Source organism: Phoca vitulina, unplaced genomic scaffold (genome assembly GCF_004348235.1).
Source record: "Phoca vitulina isolate PV1807 unplaced genomic scaffold, GSC_HSeal_1.0 scaffold3, whole genome shotgun sequence".
NCBI lineage: Eukaryota > Metazoa > Chordata > Mammalia > Carnivora > Phocidae > Phoca > Phoca vitulina.
Window position 1 is genome coordinate 55,084,263 of NW_022589706.1, and position 27,554 is coordinate 55,111,816.

Genomic DNA, 27,554 nt, shown 5'->3' on the forward strand with positions numbered 1-27,554 from the left:
AACGATAGTTTGGGGTCACAAAGCCACCTGCTCCTGTCCCTTCAGCTGGAGGAAGGTCGTTCTGCCAGGTGTTACTAGTTTAGACCTCGTTTTTCGGGCTCCTCCAACTCTATGCCATTTGGGAAATACTCGCTTGGACTTACAGGGGTATTTCGCGCTCAAACCGCTTTCGGACACATCCCTGGCTTTCCCTTACACTCACCCCATTCAGAAGTCTGAACCCTTGGTAACACGATTTGCAGCGTCACTTTAAAAACTTGTTAACCACTGAAAACAGTATTTGATAGTTGGTTCAACGTTAGGTTTAGGATAAACTTACTTTGCAGTTTGGTTAGTTTCTATTAGAAATGAGTGTTTGTGACATTTTAAAAATAAACTATTTGAGAATAATTTTAGATCTACAGAAAAGTGAGAAAGTATGACATTTTAAAGGTAAACTTTGGGTAGTATTCATAGACGTAATTGGGATGTCTATGAACATAGGTCCTATGTTCTGTGTTATCAGGATCTTGAAGGATAATAATAGCTTTCATTTGTCAAGTTCTTACCGTGAGGTAGGTACTATGCTGAGCTCTTTATAGTCTATATTCTCCATTAATCTAACCACCCTGCAAGATGGATGATAGTACCTTCACTTGACAAATGAAGAAACGAGGTTTAGAGAGGTGAAGTAACTTGACCAGGGCCACACTGTTAGTAGTAGTAGAGCCAGGATTCAACCATGGTTTGCCTTACTTCTCAGCTTAGGTTTTCTTGCTGATGCTCATATTTTAATATTTATCTGGGAATTTTGGAAATGTATGTAATATTAAAATTAATCTCTCACATCTGGATTAGAACAGTTTAAAGCAGAAGTTGAAAGCTGGTGAATCTCTTTTCCTTCATTTGAAAATCAGGAGATTTCATGTGTGCGCACGTGCACACACACACACACACACACACACACACACACACACACACACAGATATTTGACTTCTTTTGTCTGCTCCCACATGGCTACAAGGCACCCAAACTGCCCTATTATAAGACAATGCTCTCTACAGATTACCAGAGTCACAGCCTACTTCTTCAGCTTGTGTTCATTTATTTTATTTCTGATATTTTTTGTTTGAGGCAGCAAGTATGGTTTATTAGAACTTGCTTCGGATTTAGACCTTGATTTGAATCCTTGTCTTTCACCTCTAATTTGACTGGACCAGGCAAGAGATGGATAACACCCTGTGAGTAAAGTAAGGAAACCACCTGCTTTTATGGGTGTAATGTAAATGAGGATTAAGTGAAATAAAAAATAGAGCCTGGCAGGGTGCCTGGGTGGGCTCAGTCGGTTAAGCATCTGCCTTTGGCTCAGGTCATGATCCCAGAGTCCTGGGATCGAGCCGTTGGGGGCTCCCTGCTCAGGAGGGAGTCTGCTTCTTCCTCTCCCATGCTTGTGCTCTCTAGCTGTGTCTCTCTCTCTCAAAGAAATAAATAAAATCTTAAAAAAAAAAAAAAGTAAATAGAGCCTGGCACTTAGCATGTGCTCAATAAAGGGTAGTTTTTATTACATGTTTTTAGAGACAGACTATTCTTTTTTTTTTAAACAGTTGGCCTTGTCACAATGACTTCTGTAGAAAAGATGGTGTACAGTTGAATATAGGATTTTAAAGTTAGAAGGTCTTTTGCAGATCATCCAGATTGAACGCCCTCATTTTACAAGTTAGGCACAGATCACTAAAGCAACTTGCACAGTATTACAGACCTGAGACTAGAACACTGATCTTGCCATAGTGAATGGAACAACATAATTTTTACACCATGATTTCAAAATGAAGCTTGAGTATCACTTGTGTATGTTGTTTATGTAAACTGAAAGGAAAGTGAGGGTCCTTGTTCTTGCCTAACTTTGAGCATGTATACTCAAAATTGGAAAAGTAATTTGTCTTATGGAGAGAATTAAAAGTTTACTCCCAAGTTATAGTGTGAATTAAGTTTGTTTCACCATCTCATTCCATTAGGAAACATAATGGGTAAAAAGGCTTATGGGTCACTAATTTGAAAGTATATTTGTAGAGCATCAGTAGAATGAGTGGTACAATTTTAGATGTTTTAATTGGTGATTTGATCTGGTCTGGGTATTCAAGTTGCCAGAATTGGGAACCTCCAACTTATACATTATTGTTTAATATTTTGTAATTTTTTCCATTTCTGTAAAATTATTTTCATTGTGGTTTTCCATCTTTTGTGCTTTTCTCCAGCAGAAAGCCTCTTTGTCTAAGGTCTACCCATCCTTTATTTTACTTTATTTTTTTATATCTTGTTTATTATTTTTTTTGTTAAAGATTTTTTAAAAAATTTTAAGTAATATATACACCCAGTGTGGGGCTCGAACTTACAACCCTGAGATGAAGAGTTGCATGCTGTAGCGACTGAGCCAGTCAGACACCCCTAAAGTCTAGCTGTCCTTTAAATTTTTTTTTTTTTTTTAAGAGAGAGAGAGAGTGCAATTCTGTGCCAGGTGGTGGGGGTAGGAGGTGGGCAGGGGCAGAGGGAGAGAGAGAGAGCGAATCCTAAGCAGGCTCCACGACTGGCGCAGAGCCTGACCTGACGTTGCCTCCATCTCAGGACCCTGAGGTCATGACCTGAACCAAAATCAAGAGTCGGATGCTTAACCAACTGAGCCACTCAGGTGCTTTAAACCCACCCTTATTTTCCCTCCCACCAAACTGCAGATAATCTCTTTCCCCTCTGAGCAGTCTTCACATTTTAACTACATTGTGCATTTCTTAAGCTTTCTACTATTTGTATGTTTCATCTTTTCTAGACTCTTAAATGTCTTTAGGGAAGAGTTCATAAGTATTTTAATCTTTGTTTTTCCATAGTAGTAGATATTCAGTAAGTATTTGTTGAATGAATTATAGGGGTGTCGGGGTGGCTCAGTCAGTTAGTCCGCCTCTTGATTTCAGCTCATATCATCATCTTAGGGTCATGAGATCGAGCCCCGTGTTGGGCTCCGAGCTCAGTGAGGAGTCTGCTTGAGATTCTCTCCCTCTGCCCCTCCCCCTGCTTGTACTTGCTCACTCTCTGTCTCTGTCTCTAAAATAAATAAATCTTCAATAAATGAATGAATGAATTACAGTGTTATATGAAAGAAATCCCAGATCTATGATCATAACAGCTTACAAATTACTAGGTGCTAAAACAATACCTTTTAAAGACTGTAGGTATCAAAGTTCTAGAATGATTGATGTCCATTTTGTCAAACTTTTTATTTAAGGGATTTTTCAAATTTACTGTGCTTTTACTGCTTTCCTGTTTTCTTTTTCTTTCTTTTTCTTTTTTTTTGGTGGGCAGCAAAGCAGTTTATTGAGTAATATTGAGTGATAATACAAAGCTCCCCAAGAGGGAGGGGACCCGAGAGGGTTGCCCCGTTTTCCTGTTTTCATTTAGTGAACTTAAGTATCTTCTAAATGTGTTAGAGTCACCTTATTGATTTTTTTTAAAGATTTCATTTTTAAGTAATCTTTACACCCAACATGGGGCTCAAGCTTACAACCCCGAGATCAAGAATTGCATGCTTTACTGACTGAGCCAGCCAGGTGCCCCTATTATTGATTTTATAGTACCTAACTTTTAAGAGTAACTTTGGATTGGTATTAAGATGTTCTCTAGAGACAAAGTAGTAAATACTTGTATCATATGATAATAAGTAATTCTATAAAATTTTAAATATTTTAAGTCTAGAATTTCATCCTCATTAAACTTTGCATATTTTAGAGTCAAATACGTGTTTTGTTTTATTTTTTTTTTTTTTAAAGATTTTATTTATTTATTTGACAGAGAGAGACATAGCGAGAGAGGGAACACAAGCAGGGGGAGTAGGAGAGGGAGAAGCAGGCTTCCCCGCGGTGCAGGGAGCCCAATGTGGGGCTCGATCCCAGGACCCTGGGATCATGACCTGAGCCGAAGGCAGACGCTTAACGACTGAGCCACCCAGGCGCCCCAAATACGTGTTTTAAAAAAGTTTTATTTGTTTAAGTAATGTCTACACCCATTGCGGGGCTTGAACTCATGACCCTGAGATTAAGAGTTCGCATGCTTTTCCAACTGAGCCAGCCAGGTGCCACTTAGAGTCAAATACTTTTAAATTTGATTTCTCTTTTCTGCCTTAGAGAAAGGCACTGATTTCTGGTGATTGAAGCCTCCTTAGGCTGGACATACTTTGCTGGGTGCAGGTAAACACTAATTATACTAAAACTCCTACTTATTTTTTTGTATGCATACATAGTTAATTTTCTGTCTACCTTTCAACTAATAACCTTTTTTTTAGATTTTATTTATTTGACAGAGAGAGAGAGTACAAGCAGGCAGAGTGGCAGGCAGAGGGAGAGGGAGAAGCAGACTCCCCGCTGAGCAGAGAGCCCAACATGGGACTCGATCCCAGGACCCCGGGATCATGACCTGAGCCGAAGGCAGCCGCTTAACTGACTGAGCCACCCAGGTGCCCCAACACACGGGATTTTCAAGAAACTAGCTTTTTATTTTTTTTTTTAAAGATTTTATTTATTTATTGACAGAGACACAGCGAGAGAGGGAACACAAGCAGGGGGAGTGGGAGAGGGAGAAGCAGGCTTCCCGTGGAGCAGGGAGCCCGACATGGGGCTCGATCCCAGGACCCCGGGATCATGACCTGAGCCGAAGGCACACGCTTAACGACTGAGCCACCCAGGCGCCCCAAGAAACTAGCTTTTCAAAAAACATTATTAGGGGTACCTGGGTGGCTCAGTCAGTTAAGCCGCTGCCTTTAGCTCAGGTCATGATCTCGGGGTCCTGGGATGGAGCCCCGCATCGGGTTCCCTGCTCAGTGGGGAGTCTGCTTCTCCCTCTGCTGCTCACCCCGCTTTCTCACTCTCTTTCACTCTCTCTCAAATAAATAAATAAAATCTTAAAAAAAAAAATCCCAAGTGTTAACATTTGATGGTAAATCATGGGGTGGGGGGGGGTTTCTTTTCTCAAGTTGTATTCCAAGGCATAAAAGTTGCTTACGTCCTGAAAAAGTGTGTGGAATTACCGTACTGAGAAGTTGTCTCTCTTTATTTTTTTTTATTTATTTTTTTTCTTTTTAAAGTAAGCTCCAGGCCCTTTGTGGGGCTTGAACTCATGACCCCAAGATCAGGAGTCACATGCTGTACTGACTGAACCAGCCAGGTGGCCCAAAGTCATCTCTTTTTAAATCAAACTTTGATCAGCTGGCTTAAAAAGCAAAAGAGCTAACAATATAGAGACAGCTATACTTTCTTATAATAAAAATTATTATTGAGGAATGTGTGCTTAAATTTAGAAATGGTTTTGGTTTGGTCAAGCATATTTTATACCACGTTACTATAAATGTATAGTCCGAAACTCTTATTTGGGTTCGAGTTTCATATTCTACATCAATAACCAGGTCAGTGTCATCACTGCAATGTGTTTTCTCTCTTGGCTCTCTTGCAATAACAGTGTCAGAGAAAACCATAATAATGATTTGTGTTTTGATCACTTCTGTATCCAACCAAAGATGTCTCATATTCTTTTTATGTAGTGTCTATTGAAAACTACATGGCTTTTTTGAAGGTTAATATATAGATTATTAAGGGCAATTTTAAAAAACTAGAATCATTTAAATATTAGACATGCTACCAGTACCAATGTATGTTCCAAAAAAAGTCAATGGATGTACCTAAATTTGTTACCAATGAATTGGTACCAATGCTGGGTGATGATCAAAAACAAAACAAAAAACCTAACATTTATACGAGGTTTATTTATTTACTTATTTTTTTAAGTTGTTTGGTTTTTTTTATAGATTTTTATTTTTTTTATTTATTTTTTGACAGAGAGAGAGAGGCAGCGAGAGAGGGAACACAAGCAGGGGGAGTGGGAGAGGGAGAAGCAGGCTCCCCGCTGAGCAAGGAGCCCGATGCGGGGCTCGATCCCAGGACTCTGGGATCGTGACCTGAGCTGAAGGCAGACGCTAAAGGGCTGAGCCACCTAGGCGCCCCATACAAGGTTTATTAAGCAGTTTACAAATATTTTCAAGATGGAGATATAAAGTAAGTTATGTTTGCCAATTTTATTTGACCAGATCCCTTTTTTTCCTCAGGAAACCTTGTGGATCTGAGTGTTCTGAAGAATATACTTTGGGAAAAATTGTCCTAGAGAATATATTTTTTATTTATTTATTTTTTAAAGATTTTATTTATTTATTTGACAGAGAGAGAAACAGCGAGAGAGAGAGAACACAAGCAGGGGGAGTGGGAGAGGGAGAAGCAGGCTTCCCGCCCAGCAGGGAGCCCTATGCCAGGCTGGATCCCAGGACCCTGAGATCATGACCTGAGCCAAAGGCAGACCCTTAAACTGAGCCACCCAGGCGCCCCGAGAATATATTTTTTAAAGGAATGCTACATTTAAGAAGTCTTTCATTAGCATCTGTTTTATGTAGTTTTTGAGGTGTTGCCCATTTAAATACCTAAAAGATAAAGCACTAGAAACCTAGTGCTTTATGGTTTGATAATTAATTATAATCTTGAATCTGATTATCTTTTAGGAGAGAATAAAATAATTTCTTATGTAAATTTGCTGATAGGAAGTACCATTTTTCTTTCTTTATTCATTTACCTTCAGTTGTTTATACTGCATCTTTTTTTTGTCTGTTGTGGAAATCCTAGAAAAGGCCTGCTTATATTTTTATACCTCAGGCAGAAATGCTATAAACGTTTTTGTACCAAAAGTTACCTTTAATTTGAAACCTTTTGTGGTGTTAAGACTTTGAGATGCTAGCATTTGTGTTAGGTTAGTTGGTAGACAAGTTTCATAATGATGCCTTGCTTGGGAAGAATGTATTTTCGGAAAGCATTGTTCATTTCTTAGAGAAAGCATGGAGAATAAATGAAGCAGCATATTACCTTGGCTGACTTATTGTTAACTGTAATGGAAATAGAGTGTGTTAGAGTCATTGGATTTATTTTGCGAAGAGACTGGTGTTTGACTTTGTAATGTTCTCACATTTTTTTTAGATCTTAATAATTTAGGTCATCTAAAGATAAGACTGATAAGACTTTTGCTTGTTTTATAAAATCTTCTGAACTGTAGAGTTCAATTTAAAATAAATTTCTGGTTCTTCTTGTGTTCTAGAACACTAATTTTTTTTGTTCCATTAAAACAATGTAAATGAATTGGTTATTGGTTAACATGAATTTTTTTTTTTTTAAGATTTTATTTATTTAGTTGACACAGAGAGAGAGGGAAAGAGTGAACGCAGGCAGAGGAAGAGGGAGAAGCAGACTGCCCGCTGAGCAGGGAGCCCGACATGGGGCTCGATCCCAGGACCCTGAGATCATGACCTGAGCCAAAGGCCGACACTCAACCGACTGAACCACCCAGGCGCCCCTATTTAAGTTCTACAGTAAATAGTCGTGGTTGGGGAAGTTCTCTCCAGGGAAGCTGTAACTATGTTTTAAGTTTCATGAAGGCAGTTATATGATCAAATATGTTGGTATTAGATGCTTGATAAACATTTATTGAATAAATATGATGGAATAATTGAGTTAGATTTTTTTAACTGGCATTCCTGTTCTTTATTTTTTGCATGTCAGTTAAGTAGTTACTGAATACTTTAAAAAAAATAAGGGTTTCTGTTAGGAATTGTGACGAAATACGGCAAACTACATTATGTCAGTGTCTTTAAATTGTAACCGTACCTTCAGCATGCTAGTTTTATGCCACCTTCCTTTTTTCCCTTTTTACTTTTCAGTGGTTTTTCATTTTCACATTCCTCATCTCACTTTTTTCTTTCCTAGTCACTCCTATTCCCATTGCTTCTTTTTTGGTCCCTTTGTGTATATCTGAATAAAAATAAATGGAACTATTGGTTAGCAAATAACAAACAGATACTAAATTCCAGTTATTAGGCTGTCATTCTGATTATGCTCAATTTACCAATTGTTAGTGGATTATTTGTCCTTTTCAAATTTTTCTTGGTAAAATTGTGAATGTCACATGGCGATTACTAAAAACAATGAATAGTTCTGATACGTAATCACCTCCATGAGTTGCATTATGTTATACATACTATTTTACTAATTAGCTTTTTAATTTTTTTATGACACAAAATGGCAAACAGTACTAGTCAACTTTAAGGCCCCTTTGACTACCATCTTTAATTTCAGTTCTCTTTGCAGAAATAACCATGAGTCTTTTTTTTTTTTTTAAGATTTATTTATTTAATTGAGAGAGAGAGAGCATGCGTGCAAGCAGGAGAATAGGGGGAGAGGGAGAGGGAATCCCAAGTTGACTCCATACTGAGCGCAGAGCCCTTCATCGGGCTTAGTCCCACAACCCTGAGTCACGACCTGAGCCGAAACCAAGAGTCTGAACACTTAACCAACTGTACCACCTAGGTGCCCCCAGAAATAACCATGATTCTTTTTTCTTTTTTCTGTTTTTTAAAGATTTTATACATCCATTTGAGAGAGAGAGCGAGAGAGGAAACAAGCAGGGGGAGTGGGAGAGGGAGAAGCAGGCTTCCCGCTGAGCAGGGAGCCAGAAGTGGGGCTCGATCCCAGGACCCTGGGATCATGACCTGAGCCGAAGGCAGACGCCCAACAACTGAGCCATCCAGACACCCCATAACCATGATTCTTAATGTGGTATAAATCCTTCCAGAGTTTTATGAATAATTATGCATTTGTACAATATAGAATTATGTATTTGTGTGAACATATTTATCTTTTTTTCATAAACGATATACTGTTTATAGTGTTTTGCAGCTTACCTTTTTCATTGATATGTCTTGGAGATCTTTGCATATTAAAACATAGAGCCACTTTATTAGAATTATTTAAAATATCAGATTTTCAGTTATTTTGTTAACCACACTATACTCAGATTATAAAAGCGTCTTTTTTTTTTTTTTTAAAGATTTTATTTATTTGACACAGAGAAACACAACGAGAGAGGGAACACAAGCAGGGGGAGTGGGAGAGGGAGAAGCAGGCTTCCTGTGGAGCAGGGAGCCCGATGCGGGGCTTGATCCCAGGACCCTGGGATCATGACCTGAGCCGAAGGCAGACGCTTAACGACTGAGCCACCCAGGCGCCCCTAAAAGCATCTTGATAACAGGATACATGCCCAGTGCATCATTGTATTTATCTCTCAGAACACCTAATACTTTGCATGATACAAACTAATTGAGGAACTACTGTCTTTGAGTTTTTCCTTATTACCCCTTTCTGATCCTTCTAAATTAAACTTAACTCTGAGTCAAATTTTATTCAAATATGTTTTTTCTTTTTAGAACTGTTTTTGTTAATAAATAGTATTCTGTTGTTTAATGCAAGAGTCCACAAACTCAAATCCCAACAGTGTCAGTTGTGTAACATCACTGTTCAATCCAGCAGGTCAGGTTAGAAGAGAGCAGAGCTCTGGATGAAACTGGAGCCTGCACATCCTGGCTTGACAGTGTAGATGGAGCTCAACTCCAGCCAGTTGTTGCCTCCAGAAATGTAGGCTCAGAGAGCCAATTTAATGTAATGGTTAAGCACTCAAACTGCTTGACTTTGAATTCCATGCAACCACTTACTAGTTTTGTGAACTTGGGCTTACCCACTGTGCCTCTGTTTCCTCACCTCTAAAATGTGGGATAATAATAGTGCCTATTGTATAGGGTTTTGTGTAGATTAAATGAATTTAAAAATATATAGATCTTTAGAAAAGACTGGCACATACTAAGTGGTATATATTGCCATATTTTAACAATTCTGAGATGCACATTAACATGTAAACAGCTTTGAAATCAGATTGCATCATGTAATTATAATTGGCAATATATCTTTTTTCTTGGTGTTACATTAAAAACTGGTGGATCTTGGGGCGCCTGGCTGGCTCAGTCAGTAGAGCATACAACTCTCAATGTGGCGTTTGTGAGTTCGAGCCCCACGTTGGCCATAGAGATTATTTAAAAAAGACGATGGATCTTATAATTGATGGCTTCTTAAATTGTGTGAAATACAGTATTAGTTGTCATTAGCTATCAGGCTAATTTTCTTCAAGAAGAGGTGGAAATCTGGATTTTTATATGAAATCTTTCAATTTTAAAATGTTGGCTTAAGGGGCACCTGGGTGGTTCAGTCGTTAAGCATCTGCCTTCGGCTCAGGTCATGATCCCAGGGTCCTGGGATCGAGCCCCACCTCCGGCTCCCTGCTCAGCACGAAGCCTGCTTCTCCCTCTCCCACTCCCCCTGCTTGTGTTCCCTCTCTCGCTGTGTCTCTCTCTGTCAAATAAATAAAATCTTTAAAAAAAAGAAAAAGAAATGTTGGCTTAAAAATTATATCAAACAGTGTCATAGGCCAAATAGATTTTTCAAATAGTATACCAAACAAATACATAATTACTTATTAGGTAAAATTGAGTATTTTTTTTTAAAGATTTTATTTATTTATTTATAGGACAGAGAGAGACACAGCGAGAGAGGGAACACAAGCAGGGGGAGTGGGAGAGGGAGAAGCAGGCTTCGTGCTGAGCAGGGAGCCGGAGGTGGGGCTCGATCCCAGGACCCTGGGATCATGACCTGAGCCGAAGGCAGACGCTTAACGACTGAGCCACCCAGGCGCCCCTAAAATTGAGTATTTTTAACTTATTCTAAGTTTTGAGTATTAAGCAGCCTTAAGAGTTTATCTAGTTTATTCTTCCATTTTGCAGATGATGATACAGACTTAGCAAGATATTTAAGGTTCAGTCAATCCTTGTTATTCATGGATTCCATATTTGTAAATTCACCTATCTGTTAAAATTTATTTGTAACTCCAAAATCAATATAAGTAGCACTTTCAGGTCATTGTGGACATGTGTAGGGTAGTGAAAGGTTTGAGTCACCTGATGTGTATGTCCCAATTTGAGGTCAAAGAAAGAGATGTTCTGCCTTCTTGTTTCAACTCTCATATTAAACCAGTGTCCTTTTCACAGTCTATTTAGTGTCGTTTTTGTGCTTTTTGTTTGTGATTTTGCTGTTAAAAATGACCCCTAAGCATAATGTGGAAGTGCTGTCTAGTGTTCCTAAGCATAAGAAGGCTGTGGTGTTTTCACAGAAAATATGTATGTTAGATAAGCTTCCTTCAGGCATGAGTAATAGTGCTGGTGCTGTGAGTTCAGTGTTAATGAATCAAGGACATGTATTGAAAAAGATGTCTTTAAAGAAATACACATAAAACAAGGTTATGTATTGGATTGATTGAGGAAAATGTGACCACAGACTCACAGGAACGTAGCTCTGCATTTTTCTTAAATGCAAGGGTTCAGTATCTGCTAATTCATTGTTTATAGTCACTCACAGAACATAGAACTACATGAATGACAAGAATCAACTGTATTCGGAAAGTAGATGAACAGTGAGTCATCAGGTGCTATGGTAGAGCACATAAGAGAATAAAAGCTAGATCTAATATATTCTGGAAATTTCTTTAAATTTTTGTTTAGTTATTGAAGCAATAGTGAAAACATGCTTATTATAAATAATTCATACCAGTATGTAGTCTAAAATTGCCCCTTTCTTCTTCTTTTCACTGTCTCATTTCCCATTACCAGGGGTAATTGCTGGTGAAGTTTGGCATACATCCTTCCAGAATATTTTCTTTGCATTTACCAATATGTTTATTATACAAATGAGTTTCTTTTTAAGAGTGGCATAATTATATTCACAGATATTTGTGTTTTTTTTTTTTAATTTAATAGGGGTGCCTGGGTGGCACAGTTGGTTAAGCATCTGACTCTTGGTTTTGGCTCAGGTTATGATCTCAGGGTTGTGAGATAGAGCCCTGCATCAGACTCTGCGCTCAGTTGGGAGTCTGCTTGAGATTCTGTCTCCCTGTGCCTTCCCCTGCCCAAATAAATAATCTTGAAAATTTTAACAGTAGGTATTAGGATATTTCTATTCACTAATCAGTAAACAGATTTTTCCCCCACAGAATTTATTTATTTTTAAAGATTTTGTTTATTTATTTGAGAGAGAGAAAGAGCATGTGAGCAAAAGAGCACAAGCAGAGGGAGCACAGAGGGAGAGGGAGAAGCAGACTCCCACTGAGCAGGGACCCCAATATGGGGCTCTCTCTCAGGACCCTGAGATCATGACCTGAGCCGGAGGGAGCCAGTTAACCGACTGAGCCACCCAGGTGTCCCTCCCCACAGTTTTAGATTTTATTTATTTGACAGAGCACAAGCAGGGGGAGCAGCAGGCTGAGGGACAGGGAGAAGCAGGCTCTCTGCTGAGCAGAAAGCCCAACCCCTGGAATCATGACCTGAGCCAAAGGCAAATGCTTAACCGACTGAGCCACCCAGGTGCCCCTGCCATCATGTCGATGAGAGTGTTGAGGACTCAAACAAGAATTTGTGACTTCAAATACCCAGTAAATTTTTGAATTTTGCTTTAAACTATGAGTTGGCTTCCTTGGTTGGTTTCTGAGATAGTGAGTTGCTAGTAACAAAGTCCCTCACCTCAGGATCCCATTTGGGACACTGAATAAATTAATCCTTTAACTTTGAAATACTGCCCTTTTCCCTTCTGATGGTATAACATAATCATTCCGTCTGCTTCCCTACTTTTCCACTTACTTTGTTCTTGTTACCCATTACCCACACTTCCGACTATATCCAAATCAGTGCTTAACTTGGGGCCATCTGACTAACTAGGTTATGTAAAGTAGTACTCTCCACCTAATCACTGTCTCATTTCCCTGATTATTTCCCTTGTCATGCTTATCACTTTATCTTTTTAAAATTTATTTTATAGTCTCCTTGCCATTATCTTTTCATTAGAATAGGTACCTTCTATAGTGGCTCACTGCTATTCCCCCAGAATAGAATTTTGCAAGGCCTTTCAAAATGTCAAGCACTATAATAATATTTCTCAAACTGTCTGTGGTGAAAGACCAGTTGCTTTAGTTGTTGGTTTTTGGTTTTATTTTGATTCTTTTTTTTTTTTTTTTTTTTACGCAATTCTCACAGACCAATACTTCTGTAAAATACAATAAAAATGAATGGCTGGGAAAATGGAATGACAGTATGCATACACATACTCATGTGCATAAAAACATTAAGCCCTGGTTTTTTATTAAATAGATACAAAATTAGTTGTTGTAGAAGTTTCTAAATGCTTAGTCCCAGTTTCTGAACTGCACTTGTCACAGACCACTGCTTTCTGGTTGCACTGATCATAGCTCCCGTGAGGGTAGAAGCACTCTAATATTTGTTGAATGAATGAACGAAATCACCCACTTAGGATGATGGTACTGAATTCTTCAGATACATTGCTCCTTTGACCTTTGTCCTTGCCAAAACCCAGAATATTTGCCAAGATACAGAAGAGTGATTGCGGATTCATGATATCACACTTCAGCTAGCTTAATCACTGCTGCCTTTTGATTTTCTAATTATATCTTTTAAAAAACAATATTTGACTACATGTTTGTTTAAGGAAAAGCTGTAGAAGTTGAATCCCAAACAGTGGCTGTTCCAGACATTTTATTCTTTACAAGCCCCAGCCTCTTAAATTCAATTAAGTTCTTTCAGTTATTCTTTTGCCTTATTTTATTCCTTCAGCTCTTTGCCTGTTACCACCACCCTAATACTTTTTTCTTAACCTTATTCCTTGTCTGTTATAATGAGCTGACATCTTTTTTCTCTCTCTAATCTCCAATTTGTCCTTATTTCTCCACTCCAGTTTGTCCTTATTATCTCAGCCGAGTTAATTCTAAAAAAGTGAGTATGTATTGGGGCGCCTGGCTGGCCCAGTTGGAGCCTGTAACTCTTGATCTCAGGTTTGTGGATTCGAGCCCCATGTTGGGTGTAGAGATTACTTAAAAATAAAATCTTTAAAAAAAAGTGCGAGTATATTATTTTTTGTTGTTTTTATGAAGTACTTTCAGAGTGCTGCTTTTTTTTTTTTTTAATACTTGGTGGGTTTTTTTTTTTTTTTTTTTTTTTTGGTAGCTTCTGATTATAGCTTTCCCAAAGTAAAGCTTCAACTACCTTAGAACAGGGGACTACCCTGGCTGAGCAGTTAAGTCAAAGGCTTATCAGGGTCCTTAGTGGGCTGTAGTGTAAGTAAAACCTATTCATAAAAACTGCATTTCAGTCTCTCCCTATTTATAAAAAAAAAATCTTGCTGTCCATGTAGTTTGCAACAGTAACTCAGATTCACATTTTTCTGTGTAGGAGGCAATATAGGCTATTAGAGTGTGGGCTTTGGAGTGAGACAGCTACAGCTTGGGTAGAAAGAATCTGAACTGTGCCACCAAACTGGCAGTGTATTTTGGGGTGTATTGCTTTGTTTCTGAGTCTTAGTTTCTTCTGTAAAATGAGTTTATTAGCTTAGGCATTGCATCAGCTGCCATAACAGAGGCCAGAAAATGGGTCTAACCAAGATAAAAGTTGATGTCTTTCTCCAGCTAAAGTCCAAATTAGAAAGCAATCCCTAGGATAGGGTAGTTCTGCTCCTCAGGGTGGTCCAGTGGCCCAGGTGCTGCTTTTTATCTTGTTCTGCCATCCCCCTAGGATGCTGCCCTTGTTCGAATTGTTGAAGTTGCCTCATTACTACCAGGTTCAAGTTCCGGGTTGAGGGAAAGAGAAAAAGGAATGAAGAATAAATAGCTTCCTTTTTTTTTTTCTTTTTAAGATTTTATTTATTTATTTGAGATAGAGAGTGAGTGAGACTGCGAGAGAGAGCACAAGTACAAGCTGGGGGTGGGGGTTGGGGGGGTTGGGTGTAGGGGGTGGGCAGAGGAGAGGGAGAAGTAGGCTTTCCGCAAGCAGGGAGCCCAACTCGGGACTTGATCCCAGGATCTGGGATCAGGACCTGAGCCAAAGGCAGATGCTTAACCAGTTGAGCCACCGAGGTGCCCCAAATAGCTTCCTTTTAAAGACAAGGACATGACCTGGAAGGTACTAACAACTCATTGGCCAGAATATAGTCACTGTCTATGCCTAGGTGCAAGGATGACTTGGAAAGTAGTCTAGGTAGATAGTCATGTGCCCAGCTAAAACACCGGGGGTCCTAATAACTGAAAGGAGAAAATGGAAAATGAGGGACAATTACATTGCTTTGAGTTGGTTTTTCAAGTAAGGAATAAATGGCATTGATGGTCTTTGAGATCTATAATTTCTGAATATAAGTTAAGCATTCTTGTGCTACAGAATTTTTGCTTGGTAACTATCAACTGAAAAATATAGACGGTGTTTGGCCTAAAACATGGCTAAATCTTTGTAAGGTTTGGAACGTATATAATATGTTTTCCTTTCATTTGGTTTCAGTTGTCTATAAAGAGTAGCAATGTAGCACTTCATTATAGAGAGATCACTTATTTGGAAACTTCAACAATCTGAAATTTTTTTTTTAATTTTTTTATTGTTATGTTAATCCCCATACATTACATCATTAGTTTTAGATATAGTGTTCCATGATTCATTGTTTGTGCATAACACCCAGTGCTCCATGCAGAACGTGCCCTCCCCAGTACCCATCACCAGGCTAACCCATCCTCCCACCCCCCTCCGCTCTAGAACCCTCAGTTTGTTTTTCAGAGTCCATCGTCTCTCATGGTTCTTCTCCCCCTCCGTACAATCTGAAATTTTAACAGGAGGTAGTAGGCTTTCCTATAGCAAAAGTAGAAGCTGCAAGGTTCATGTACTCAATCTTGATTTCAAGCCTGAGTGGTGTTTTGTTATAGAAAAATTATATTAGTATCTAGCTTAATTATCAAATTCTCGCTCAGTAACAAATTAAAATCTGCAAAATTTGAATGGTCTGTTAAAAACATACATGATAGAAGTGACCACCAAAAGCCTGATAGGATAGAAGAAGAATACAAAAAAGTCATAAGAAACTTGGTAATAATAGAGTGTGTTAATAATTATTGATCATTTATAGGTACCAGGTACTAGGCAAAGCCTTTTATAGTCATTACTTCATTTAACACCTAAGACATCCCCATATGTGATATTGGAGAGGACTTAAGTTTAAATGCTAAGAAAGCTTATAATTATGTTCAATTACAAGACAGAGAAGCTTGTAATTAATTTTGGGTTACTATCAGAAATTACTAAAATGAAAAGACCGGGGCGCCTGGGTGGCTCAGTCGTTGGGTGTCTGCCTTCGGCTCAGGTCATGATCCCAGGGTCTTGGGATCGAGCCCCGCATCGGGCTGTCTGCTCAGCGGGAAGCCTGCTTCTCCCTCTCCCACTCCCCCTGCTTGTGTTCCCTCTCTCGCTGTGTCTCTCTCTGTCAAATAAATAAATAAAATCTTTAAAAAAAAAATAAAATAAAATAAAATGAAAAGACCATTTCAGTGCCTGACAGAGGTATCTGAAATAGTTCAATCTAATGGTTCTAGATAAATAAGTTGTTCCTATAATTGCTTTGATTCTCATTGGCTTGCAGTATGGTTGACTGCTTTGAGTTTATCTTAAGTTGCAAAAAAGTTAGTTCTGATTAAAATCCCCAATTTGGAAGAATATGTACTTGGCATTAAAACCCAGGTTTAATAGATAAAAAGCATGTTTATATTCTTAAAAATAGTCTTTTTTTTTTTTTTTTTTTAAAGATTTTATTTATTTATTTGAGACAGAGAGAGAGCACATGAGATGGGGGAGGGTCAGAGGGAGAAGCAGGCTCCCTGCCGAGCAGGGAGCCCGATGCGGGACTCGATCCAGGGACTCCAGGATCATGACCTGAGCCGAAGGCAGTCGCTTAACCAACTGAGCCACCCAGGCGCCCTTAAAAATAGTCTTGATAGGTGTTTACCCAAACTCAAGAATGGATTTTATTTCTGTAAGTATAAATAGTACACTTCGAAATGGTAATTAATTTTAATATATATATTTTAAGATTTTATTTAACGAGAGAGATAGCATGAGCAGGGGGGAGAGGCAGAGGGAGAGGGAGAAGCAGAGTCCCTGCTGAGCAGAGAGCCCCATGTAGGGCTCCATCCCAGGACCCTGAGATCATGACCTGAGCCAAAGGCAGACGATTAACTGACTGAACCACCCAGGCGCCCCAATTCTAATATTTTTAAGTTACATTTTGCAACTACCTAAAAATAGTGATTTGCTCATTAATCAGAGCTTATTGAAACAGATACTTTGAACTCATTAGAAAAGAAATACATTTTTAACTAACACTGTAATCTTACATATTCTTATTTTTTCTCCACATTATTTTAGATCAGTTATCATTCCCAGAAATGGTAAATTACTGTAAAAGGGGAAGTTTTCGTATTTTAGAAAGTCTCTTTTGGTGTATTGTTTTGTTTGTTTTGTTTTTTTTAAGATTTTATTTATTTATTTGAGAGAGAGAATGAGAGACAGAGAGCATGAAAGGGAGGAGGGTCAGAGGGAGAAGCAGACTCTCCGCTGAGCCGGGACCCCGATGTGGGACTCGATCCCGGGACCCCAGGATCATGACCTGAGCCGAAGGCAGTTGCCTAACCAACTGAGCCACCCAGGCGCCCCTGGTGTATTGTTTTAATAGAACAAGTATATATGTTTGTGTGTGATATAAAAATTATTTTTTTTGGTTCATAGATATATAAAATTAAAAAACTCAAATTAGACCAATTTTGTTCTTGTGAATATGAAATGCTATTTTATACATTAAAATATGTGCAGTTATAAAGAAGTAGTTTTCTGGGCCTGAAATTCCTTCCCCGTTTTCTTTTCTTTTCTTTTTTTTTTAAAGATTTTATTTATTTATTTGACAGAGAGAGACACAGCGAGAGAGGGAACACAAGCAGGGGGAGTGGGAGAGGGAGAAGCAGGCTCCCCACTGAGCAGGGAGCCCGATGCGGGGCTCGATCCCAGGACCCTGGGATCATGACCTGAGCCTAAGGCAGACGCCCAACGACTGAGCCACCCAGGCTCCCCCCCATATTTTCTGATGAACTACTACTTATCCTTTAATTCTTGACTCAAGCATGGCATCCTTAATATACCTTTTTTTTTTTTTTTGGTTAAGATTTTATTTATTTGTCAGAGGAGAGAGAGAGCACAAGCAGGGGGAGCTGCAGGCAGAGGGAGAGGGAGAAGCAGACTCCCCACTGAGCAGGGAGCCCAATGCGGGGCTCAATCCCAGGACCCCAGGATTATGACCTGAGCTGAAGGCAGATGCTTAACCGACTGAGCCACCCAGGCGCCCCCTTAATAAACCATTCTTAAGCAGTATCTGTCTTAATCTGTTTGGGCTGCTATAACAAAAATATTAGTCTGGGTGGCTTAAACAAGCAACATTTATTTCTCAGAGTTCTGGAGTCTGGGAAGTCCAAGAACAAGGCATTGGTAGACTCTGTGCTGAGAGGCCGGCCTGCCTTCTGGTTCACACGCAGACATCTTACTGTGCCCTCACTTGGCAGAAGGGGGCACAGGAGCTCTCTGGGGTCTCTTGTATAAGGGCATTAATCCCATTCATGAGGGCTCCCCCCTCACAGCCTACTCACTTTCCCAAAGCCCTATCTCCTAATACCATCACATTAGGGGTTAGGATTTCTAAGTTTGCATTTTGGCGGAACATAAACATTCAGTCTCTAGCAGTTTCACTTTTAGGTAGAATTGACTACATTTTCTTTTGTGCCCCAGCTTTATACAGCACATACTTATATATCTTTAGCTTGTTATTATACTTTATTTAGGGGACTGTCTTCCTGGGCAAGCTTGTTGTGGCCAGAGACCATATCTTATTTTGGTTGGTGCAACAACAAATACATGTGTACTTAATGTGTGTGTATTGACTGATTGATGACTGTGCATTCTAGTTTAAAAAATTTGGACTTTATAAGCAACAGAGAACCAATTGATATTTTTTATTATGCTAGCTTATTTTTATCAATTAAGAGCTGGTTTCATAGTATTTTGATCAGAGTGAAGATAGCATCTTTAAAAGATGAGTTCAGTCAGTTATGAAAATATCCTAGAAATTCCAATAAAACATAAACCATTTCATTTTACTCCATTTTTCTTTTTTGTCTATAAAGGTGATACCTGTTTTATTCAAATGTAAACATGAGAAATAATGTAAAAAAAATGAACATTTCCGGCAATCTACGAAGAAACAATATGATACAGTCTTAATTTTTTCTATATATATTCACATTGTTTATTAATGGTATTATTTTAAACCAGAATGAACTAATGCTAAACATACTGCTTATAGGTTTTTTTTTTTCCCACTTAAAGTATCTTGGACATCTTTTCATATACGTAAAAATGGATCTGCTTCACTCATTTGATCACCCACATAGTCTGTGTGTACTATATGTTAATTAACTGTTCTCTGATTGATGGATGAACCTTTGTATCCCCCCCACCCCACACTTTTTTTTTTCTAGTAACTTGCAGGAATTTATTGCTCGCAGTTCTGGAGGCTGGAAGTCTGAGATCGGGGTGCCAGGCCTCAGACTTCTTATTATACTCCTCTGTGGCGGACGCTGGATTTCCTTTTTAGCTATTAAAAGTACTGCTGCAAAGAACATCCTAGTATAAAATATTGTGTAATTGTGGGGGTGTTTTTAAAGGCTAAATTCCTAGAAGTAGGAATGCCTGGCTAAAAAAAGGGTATGAACATTTTAAGTTGTAATAGTTTTTGCCAAATTGCCGCTTTTTTAGGTTACTTTCCCTATAATAGAATATAAGCAAGTTAATCTATATCCTTACCTATCGTGGATAGTTGTTCTATTTTTTTTTTTAATATTTTATTTATTTAGAGAGCATGCAAGCAGGGGGGTGGGCAGAGGAAGAGAGAGAATCTCAAGCAGACTCCACACTGAATGTGGGGCTTGATTTCAGGACCTGAGATCACAACCTGAGCCGAAATCAAGAGTCAGCACTTTTTTTTTTTATGATTTTATTTATTTATTTGACAGAGAGACAATGAGAGAGGGAATACAAGCAGGGGGAGTGGGAGAGGGAGAAGCAGGCTTCCCGCGGAGCAGGGAGCCCAATGCGGGGCCTGATCCCAGGAACCCGGGATCATGACCTGAGCCGAAGGCACATGCTTAATGACTGAGCCACCCAGGTGCCCCAAGAGTCAGCACTTAACCAACTGAGCCACCTAAATGACCCGGTTGTTCTGTTTAAAAAATCATTTTTGGGGGGTTCCTGGCTAGCTCAGTCCTTAGAGCATGTGAGTCTTCATCTCAGGGTTGTGAGTTTAAGCTCCACAGTGGGTGTAAAGATTGCTTCAAAATCAAATCTTAAAAAAATAAAAATCATTTTATTAAAGTATATAGAAAAGTATGCATGTCAAATAACCTCACAACCTGAACACACCCCTAACCAGCACCCAGATCAAGGAACAGAACATTACCAGAACCCAAAGTCACCTTTGTGCTCCTGTTCAGTCACTGCCTGTCTCCATGAGTAACTGCTATTCTGACTTCTAAAAGCACAGTTTAGGGGCACCCGAGTGGCTCAGTCGTTAAGTGTCTGCCTTCGGCTCAGGTCATGATCCCAGGGTCCTGTGATCAAGCCCTGCGTCGGGCTCCCTGTTCAGCGGGAAGCCTGCTTCTCCCTCTCCCTCTCCCCCTGCTTGTGTTCCCTCTCTCGCTGTGTCTCTCTCTGTCAAATAAATAAAATCTTTTAAAAAATAAAATAAAAAAAATAGAAGCACAGATTAGTTTTGCCTGTTTTTTTTTTATTTTATAAAAATGAAATCATATAGTATTTGTATTTGGTACTATTATTTTAATTTTAATCTTAGTGAGTCTTATAGGTAAAAATAACCTATTTTAACTTGTATTTATCTTAATAACAACTGAAGTTAGCTTTGTGTATATCTCGAAGCTTTTTAAAAAAATTAACAAGGCTCAAATATTAGCATATTTAAAGCACAGAAAGTTCACTGAAAATAAAAACAAAGCAAACCGCCAAACTCTAGGATTACGATCATCTTGCGGCAATATTCCTAAAGCTAAGTTTCTCCATCAGCATCAAGTAGATTTCAAGTGTCCACATTCAACAAATAATTGAAGAGTTTCTAGACATGGAAGATCATATTTTGACACAAATCTTTATATATGTTAACCAGAGATGAGACTGAGGCTAAAGTTCAAGCCCTGCATGGTACTGGGACTCAGTACTCCGTGGGAGATGTTCGGAATCTCTTATGTAGAACTAGTGCTTGGGTTTGGGGCTAGGAAAAAGCAGAAAATGCCTATAAATGATTTCCTATTCATACTAGCAGTTATAAACTACCTAGAAAAAATTAACGAAAGTTGTACAAGACCCAAGCAGAGGAAACTACAGTCATACTTAGGAAAACTATTTTTGGCCTAAGAAATTCCTTAAGATGAGAGCAACAGGCCTCATGTTTTCAAGAGATAATTATGTAGTTTTTCTAATGTAGAAAAAAACCCAGTTGTTTAACAAAGAGAAAGTTGTACTGTTAGCATTTTGGAAAGTCAGTGTAATTATTATGAAAGTAAATGCAACTTAAGGTAGAATAATTTCTAAATGTGAGCAGTTAGAATGAATAAAATCAAAAAGTAAGGCTAGGCTTGGTTATACTGTATCTGCAGTATGAAGAAATGCAAATCAGCATAGTAAAGACTTAGAAATCCTGCAGTGCAGAAACCTATTTAATTTTGTATAACCTTGTGTTTCCTGCTGCTTCTGTGATCATTAGAAATCTATTAATATCTTCTGGGACGCTAGAAGTCTGCAGAACATAATTTGGAACACACTATATGTATTTAAACACCACTAATTCAGATACGTAGGGTGCAAAAGTGTGACTGATATGCCAAAGTATTATTTTTAGACTCTTAGTAAGAACTGTCATTAAAGAGTAATAACTTAAAATAATAACTGTTAGAACTTAAAAGGACCCGAGTATCATGGTTTTAAAAACTGTTCTTTATCAGATGTTTTCAAATATTTTCATCCAGGGCGCCTGGGTGGCTCAGTCAGTTAAGCGTCTGCCTTTGGCTCGGGTCATGTTCTCAGGGTCCTGGGATTGAGCCCCGAATCGGGCTCCCTGCTCAGCAGGGAGTCTGCTTCTCCCTCTCCCTCTACCCCTCCCCCCATTCATGTGCGCGGTCTCTCTCTCGCACGCGCTTTCACTCTCTCTCAAATAAAATCTTTAAGAAAGCCAAATATTTTCATCCAGTCTGTGGTTTACCTTTTCATTCTTTTTTTTTTTAAATTTTAAGACATGCAGTTAATTCTTTTATCTGTTACAATTTTTTTTTTAATCTTTAATTTTTTTTTGAGAGAGAGCGGGGGGGCACGGGGTGTGGAGGTGGGAGGGCAGAGAGAATCTTTTTTTTTTAAAGATTTTATTTATTTATTTATTTATTTATTTATTTATTTGAGAGAGAAAGAGCGCACAAGCAGGGGGAGCAGCAGAGGGAGAGGGAGAAGCAGGCTCCCTGCTGAGCAGGGAGCCAGATGCGGAACTCAATCCCAGGACCCCAAGATCACGACCCAAGCCGAAGGCAAACGCTTAACTGACTGAGCCACCCCGGTGTCCCAAGAGAAACTCTTAAGCAGGCTCCATGGTCAGCATGGAGCCTGACACAGGGCTCCATCTCATGACCTGAGATCATGACCTGAGCCGAAATCAAGAGTTGGAGGTTTAATCAACTGAGCCACCCAGGTGCCCCTCCAGATTTTTTTTAAATGCAATTTTACATACATAGTTTGGTACTTTTGCTTCAGTGGGCTCATAATTTATATCAAGTTTTACAACTTGCTTTTCTTTTTTTCCCACTGTTTATTATCATGGTATTTACACATCAGTACAGTTAATTGTTTTGAATAGTTACATAGTATTCTATCAAAGAATGTATGATAATTTAGTTTTTTTTTTTTAAGATTTTATTTATTTGAGAGAGAGAGAGAGAGAGACACAGCATGAGAGAGGAGAGGGTCAGAGGGAGAAGCAGGCTCCCTGCTGAGCCAGGAGCCCGATGTGGGACTCGATCCCAGGACTCTGGGATCATGACCTGAGCTGAAGGCAGATGCTTAACCAACTGAGCCACCCAGGGGCCTTAGTTTTTCTTTTGACGCACAGTTGTTTCCAGTTTTTTTCTATTGTAAACACCCAAAGGTTTATTTTAAAATTCAGCTTGAACTTTAATTCCTGCAAATTCATTAAAAGCTTTTATAATAGAAGCATTTCATTTTTCTAGATCTTGAGGCACACTTAAAACTCAAAATTTTGATATATCAGTTCTTTTCTTGTTCACATACTTAGTAGAAACATTAGGGTGAAGTTTAAATGTAAACATGTACTTAAAAATTTTTTTATTATTTTTTAATTTTTTAATTTTTTTTTCCAAGATCTTATTTATTTACTTGACAGAGAGAGAGCGAGCACAAGCAGGGGGAGCAGCAGGCCGAGGAAAAGAGAGGAACAGGCTCCTTGTGAGCAGGGAGCCCGATATGGGGCTTGATCCCAGGACTCTGGGAACATGACCTGAGCCGAAGGCAGACCCTTAACTGACTGAGCCACCCAGGCGTCCCTAAAAATTTTTTTTTAATAACTTCCCATCTTCTACCATAACCCTGCTTCCCTCTTGGCTCAAACAGTTGTAAATGGCATGTTTCGAAAGCTCTGATTCTACTAATGATTTCTCCTAATTCCTCAATTTATATGACTTATTTAACTTCTCTTCCACCACTTTTCTTTTTCAGGAGTCTGTGAAAAATCTGTTTCTCTGAAATAAGATTATAAAACCACCTAAATAGTTATTTAGATTTGTGAGAGACTATTTCCATGACATCCCATTTGTTGATTTTTTTTTTTTTTCAAAATTAGATGGTATAAATTTAGGGGGGAACTTTATGTTTCTTTTTTGGTTTTTTGGATTCTGTTAATGCTATTTCATTTTTCCATGACAGATTCAAAAGCTTTGTGACAGAGTGGCTTCATCTACTTTACTAGATGATCGAAGAAATGCTGTGCGTGCTCTCAAATCATTATCTAAGGTCAGTAACGCTTTATCACTTACTAAGTTTATTAAGTTGGACATTAGTTACTTTATTTTTTTTAAAGAGTTTATTTATTTATTTGACAGAGAGAGAGATAGTGAGAGAGGGAACACAAGCAGGGGGAGTGGGAGAGGGAGAAGCAGGCCTCCCGCGGAGCAGGGAGCCCGATGTGGGACTCGATCCCAGGACCCTGGGATCATGACCTGAGCTGAAGGCAGACGCTTAACCACTGAGCCACCCAGGCACCCCCGGACATTAGTTACTTTAACAACATTTTTCTTTCATGCAGAAATACCGCTTGGAGGTGGGTATACAAGCTATGGAACATCTTATCCATGTATTACAAACAGATCGGTAAGTCTCTTTTTAATGATTTTTCTCCCTAATTTTTCTTGCAATTTTAATTAATTTGTTTTAGAATTACTATTCTAGAAATGATTAACTTATTAAGGTTATTAAGTTTTTATTGTCAGTTGTCGTTTCAATAAATATTGGACACAAGGAGCAAACCACTGTGCTAAGCATTGAGACAGACATAATCTCAGGGGTTGAAATCTTTCCATTATATAAAATGAAATGAAGTGACTTCTCATTAAAAGCTGAAGATTTGGGGTTTGAATTGGGCAATTGGATGTTCTGATACTCACTTAGATGTACTCAAATATACTATTCTATAATACAGTATACATATTATTGTATATCAGTTATCCAGACTTGCTTTTTTGGAGAAATAAACTGGACTAATAGAGTGAAGTGTTAAATCTGAGCATGTCCTAAGAGAAAGGTCACTCAGCCTATTTTTATCTCTTTTAATTTCTCTTTAAGAGATTTTATCTGCATTTTTTTTTTTTTAAGATGTATTTATTTTACAGAGAGAGTGAGTGCACATGCAGGAGGGAGGGGCAGAGGAAGAAGGAGAGAGATTTTTTTTTTTTTTTAAGATTTTATTTATTTATTTGTCAGAGAGAGAGAGAGAAAGAGCACAAGCAGGGTTAGTGGCAGGCAGAAGGAGAGGGAGAAGCAGGCTCCCCACTGAGCAGGGAGCCCGATGTGGGACTTGATCCCAGGACCCTGGGATCATGACCTGAGCTGAAGGCAGTTGCTTAACCGACTGAGCCACCCAGGAGCCCGAAGGAGAGAGATTCTTAAGCAGACTCCATGCTCAGCCCAGAGCCTGATGCAGGGCTCTATCTCACGATCCCGAGATCGCCACCTCAGCCAAAACTAAGAGTCAAGCACTTAACCGACTGGGCCATCCAGACACCCTGCATCTTTGGTTTTAATTAACAGCTGTGCATGGATAGCTTTCAAAAATCTTACCTCTAATTAAATATATATTATAACCTTTAACTGCTCAGTGGACATTTTTACCATATCAAGATATCTCACAGATATCTCAAATTCAGAATGTTCAAGAGTTCATTTATCTCTTGTTTTCCTGCTCCTAACTGCCTCCTCCCACCATCTCCTTCAACTGCCTTTTGACCCAAGTCCAACCTAGTTGGTATTGCCTTTCCATTCAGGCAAGAAACTATAGGATTCGTGCTGAACTTAGCCCTCTCCTTAACCCATTACACTCATCTAGACCAAAACCCAGCTGGAATCCATGAATTTCTCCCGATTTCCTTTTTTAATCTTTAGTTCTGGCTTAGTATCAATCACTGAAACCATTTTCAGAGCCACTATATTAGTTATCTTTATTATTATTATTGCTTTTGCTATATAACAAATTACCTCAAAACTTGGTGGCTCAAAATAATCAATATTTATTATCTCACACTTTTTGTGGATCAGAAATTCAGCAGTGACTTAGCTAGGTGGTTCTGGTTCAGGGTCTCTTAGGAAGTTGCAGTCAAGATTTCAGCCAGGACTGCAGTCATCTGAAGGCTCGGTTGGGAAGATCTGATTCCAAGATGGCTCACTTACTTTGCTGATGGCAGGAGGCTTCATTACCTCACCATGTTGCTCTCTTTATAAGGCTGCTTGAGCGTCCTTATGATATGGTAACTGGCTTCTCCCAGAACAGGCAATCCTAGAGACAGAGCAAAGAGAAAGCCACAAGGCCTTTTAGGACTTAGTCTCACAAGTCACATACCATCAATTCTACCACATTCTGTTTGTTAAAAGCAAGTTAATAAATACAGCGTACGCCTAAGAGGAGGAGAATTAGATTCCATCCCTTAAAGGATCTGTATCAAAGAGTTTTTGAACATAGTTTAAAACCACCACTACCTCCAAACTGTATTCTTTGTCTCCATTCAGTCTATGCATTATAAGTCTGATGTATAAACCTTTTTTTACTTAATGCATTTCAGCAGCTCAGTGCAATGTGAAGTCTAAGTTTGTTTTTTTTTTTAAGATTTTGTTTATTTATTTGAGAGAGACAGAGCACAGCAGGGGGAGGGGCAGAGGGAGAGGGAGAAGCAGACTCCCAGCTGAGCAGGGAGCCCAACTCGGGGCTTGATCCCAAGACCCTGGGATCAGACCCTGGGGATCATGACCTGAGCCCAAGACAGACGCCCAACCAAATGAGCCATCCAGGCACCCCTGAAGTCTAAGTTCTTAAACAAAGCAAAGCATATAAGCTTTTTAAAGGTCTTGGTATTACCTGTCTAACTTCAGAGCCTCTTTTTCAGTTATATTTCAGCAATGCCCAACTGCTTGTTCCTACCAGTTAGGACCTTTCCTCTTCTCAGACAGTACAACCCACATTGACTACCTTTTCAAAGCCAACTAATTCTAATGCATTTGAATAAATGCATTGGATATGTTAGGATTATCTGTTTTATTGACATCATAGTGAGTAACTGTGGTAGGCAAAATAATAGCCCCCCAAGGATGTTCACATCCTTATTACCACAACCTATGAATGTTACCTTAGAGGGCAAAAGGGACTTCGCAGATGTGATTAAGGACTTTGAGATGGAGAGATTATCCTGCGTTATCCCGGTGGGCCCAGTATAATCCCAAGGTTTCTTAAAAGTGGAACAGGAATGCAAAAGAGGTCAGAATGAGGTGATATGGAAATCTGCGCCTGTCATTGCTGGTTTCAAAGATGGAGGAAGGGGGTCTCTAGAGAACTGCAAAAGGCACAGAAACAGATTTTCCCCTAGAGCCTATAGAAAGGAAGGCAGCCCTGCTGAGACCTTGATTTTGGTGCAGGGAGACCCATTTCGGACTTCTGACTTCCAGAACTCTTAAGATAATATATTTGTATTGTTTAAGCCACTAAGTTTGTGGTAATTTGTTATAGCATCAATTGAAAACAAATACAGTAAACTAAAGTTAGTTATCTGCTTTAAATAATATTCCAGGTTAGAGAAAATGATCCTAGATCAAAAAAACTTCAGTGTGATGATTATACATACATATAATCTATAATTTTTCCTTTTTATTCTATGTACACCTTTTCTCACCGAGTCTTACAAAGTTAGTAATGAAATGACTAACATCTCAGTATGGAAAATAGAATGCTATCTGTTATGTAAAGTGATTGTCATTTTAAGTGCCCAGCTGAGAATGAATGTGTAGATATTAGATATTCTTTTTTTTTGTTTTTTTTTAGATTTTA

At 38.8% G+C, this 27,554-nt stretch overlaps 1 protein-coding gene across 2 annotated transcripts in view; it reads left to right on the plus strand.

Moving 5' to 3' along the window:
- The window catches only part of USO1 (USO1 vesicle transport factor), a 91,164-nt gene that overhangs the window by 784 nt on the left and 62,826 nt on the right, over positions 1–27,554 (plus strand). For both annotated transcript variants that reach the window (XM_032400545.1, XM_032400546.1), the window contains exons 2-3: positions 23,894–23,980; positions 24,273–24,337. In XM_032400545.1, the coding sequence (XP_032256436.1) occupies positions 23,894–23,980; positions 24,273–24,337 (152 nt within the window). The remainder of the gene's footprint in view (positions 1–23,893; positions 23,981–24,272; positions 24,338–27,554) is intronic.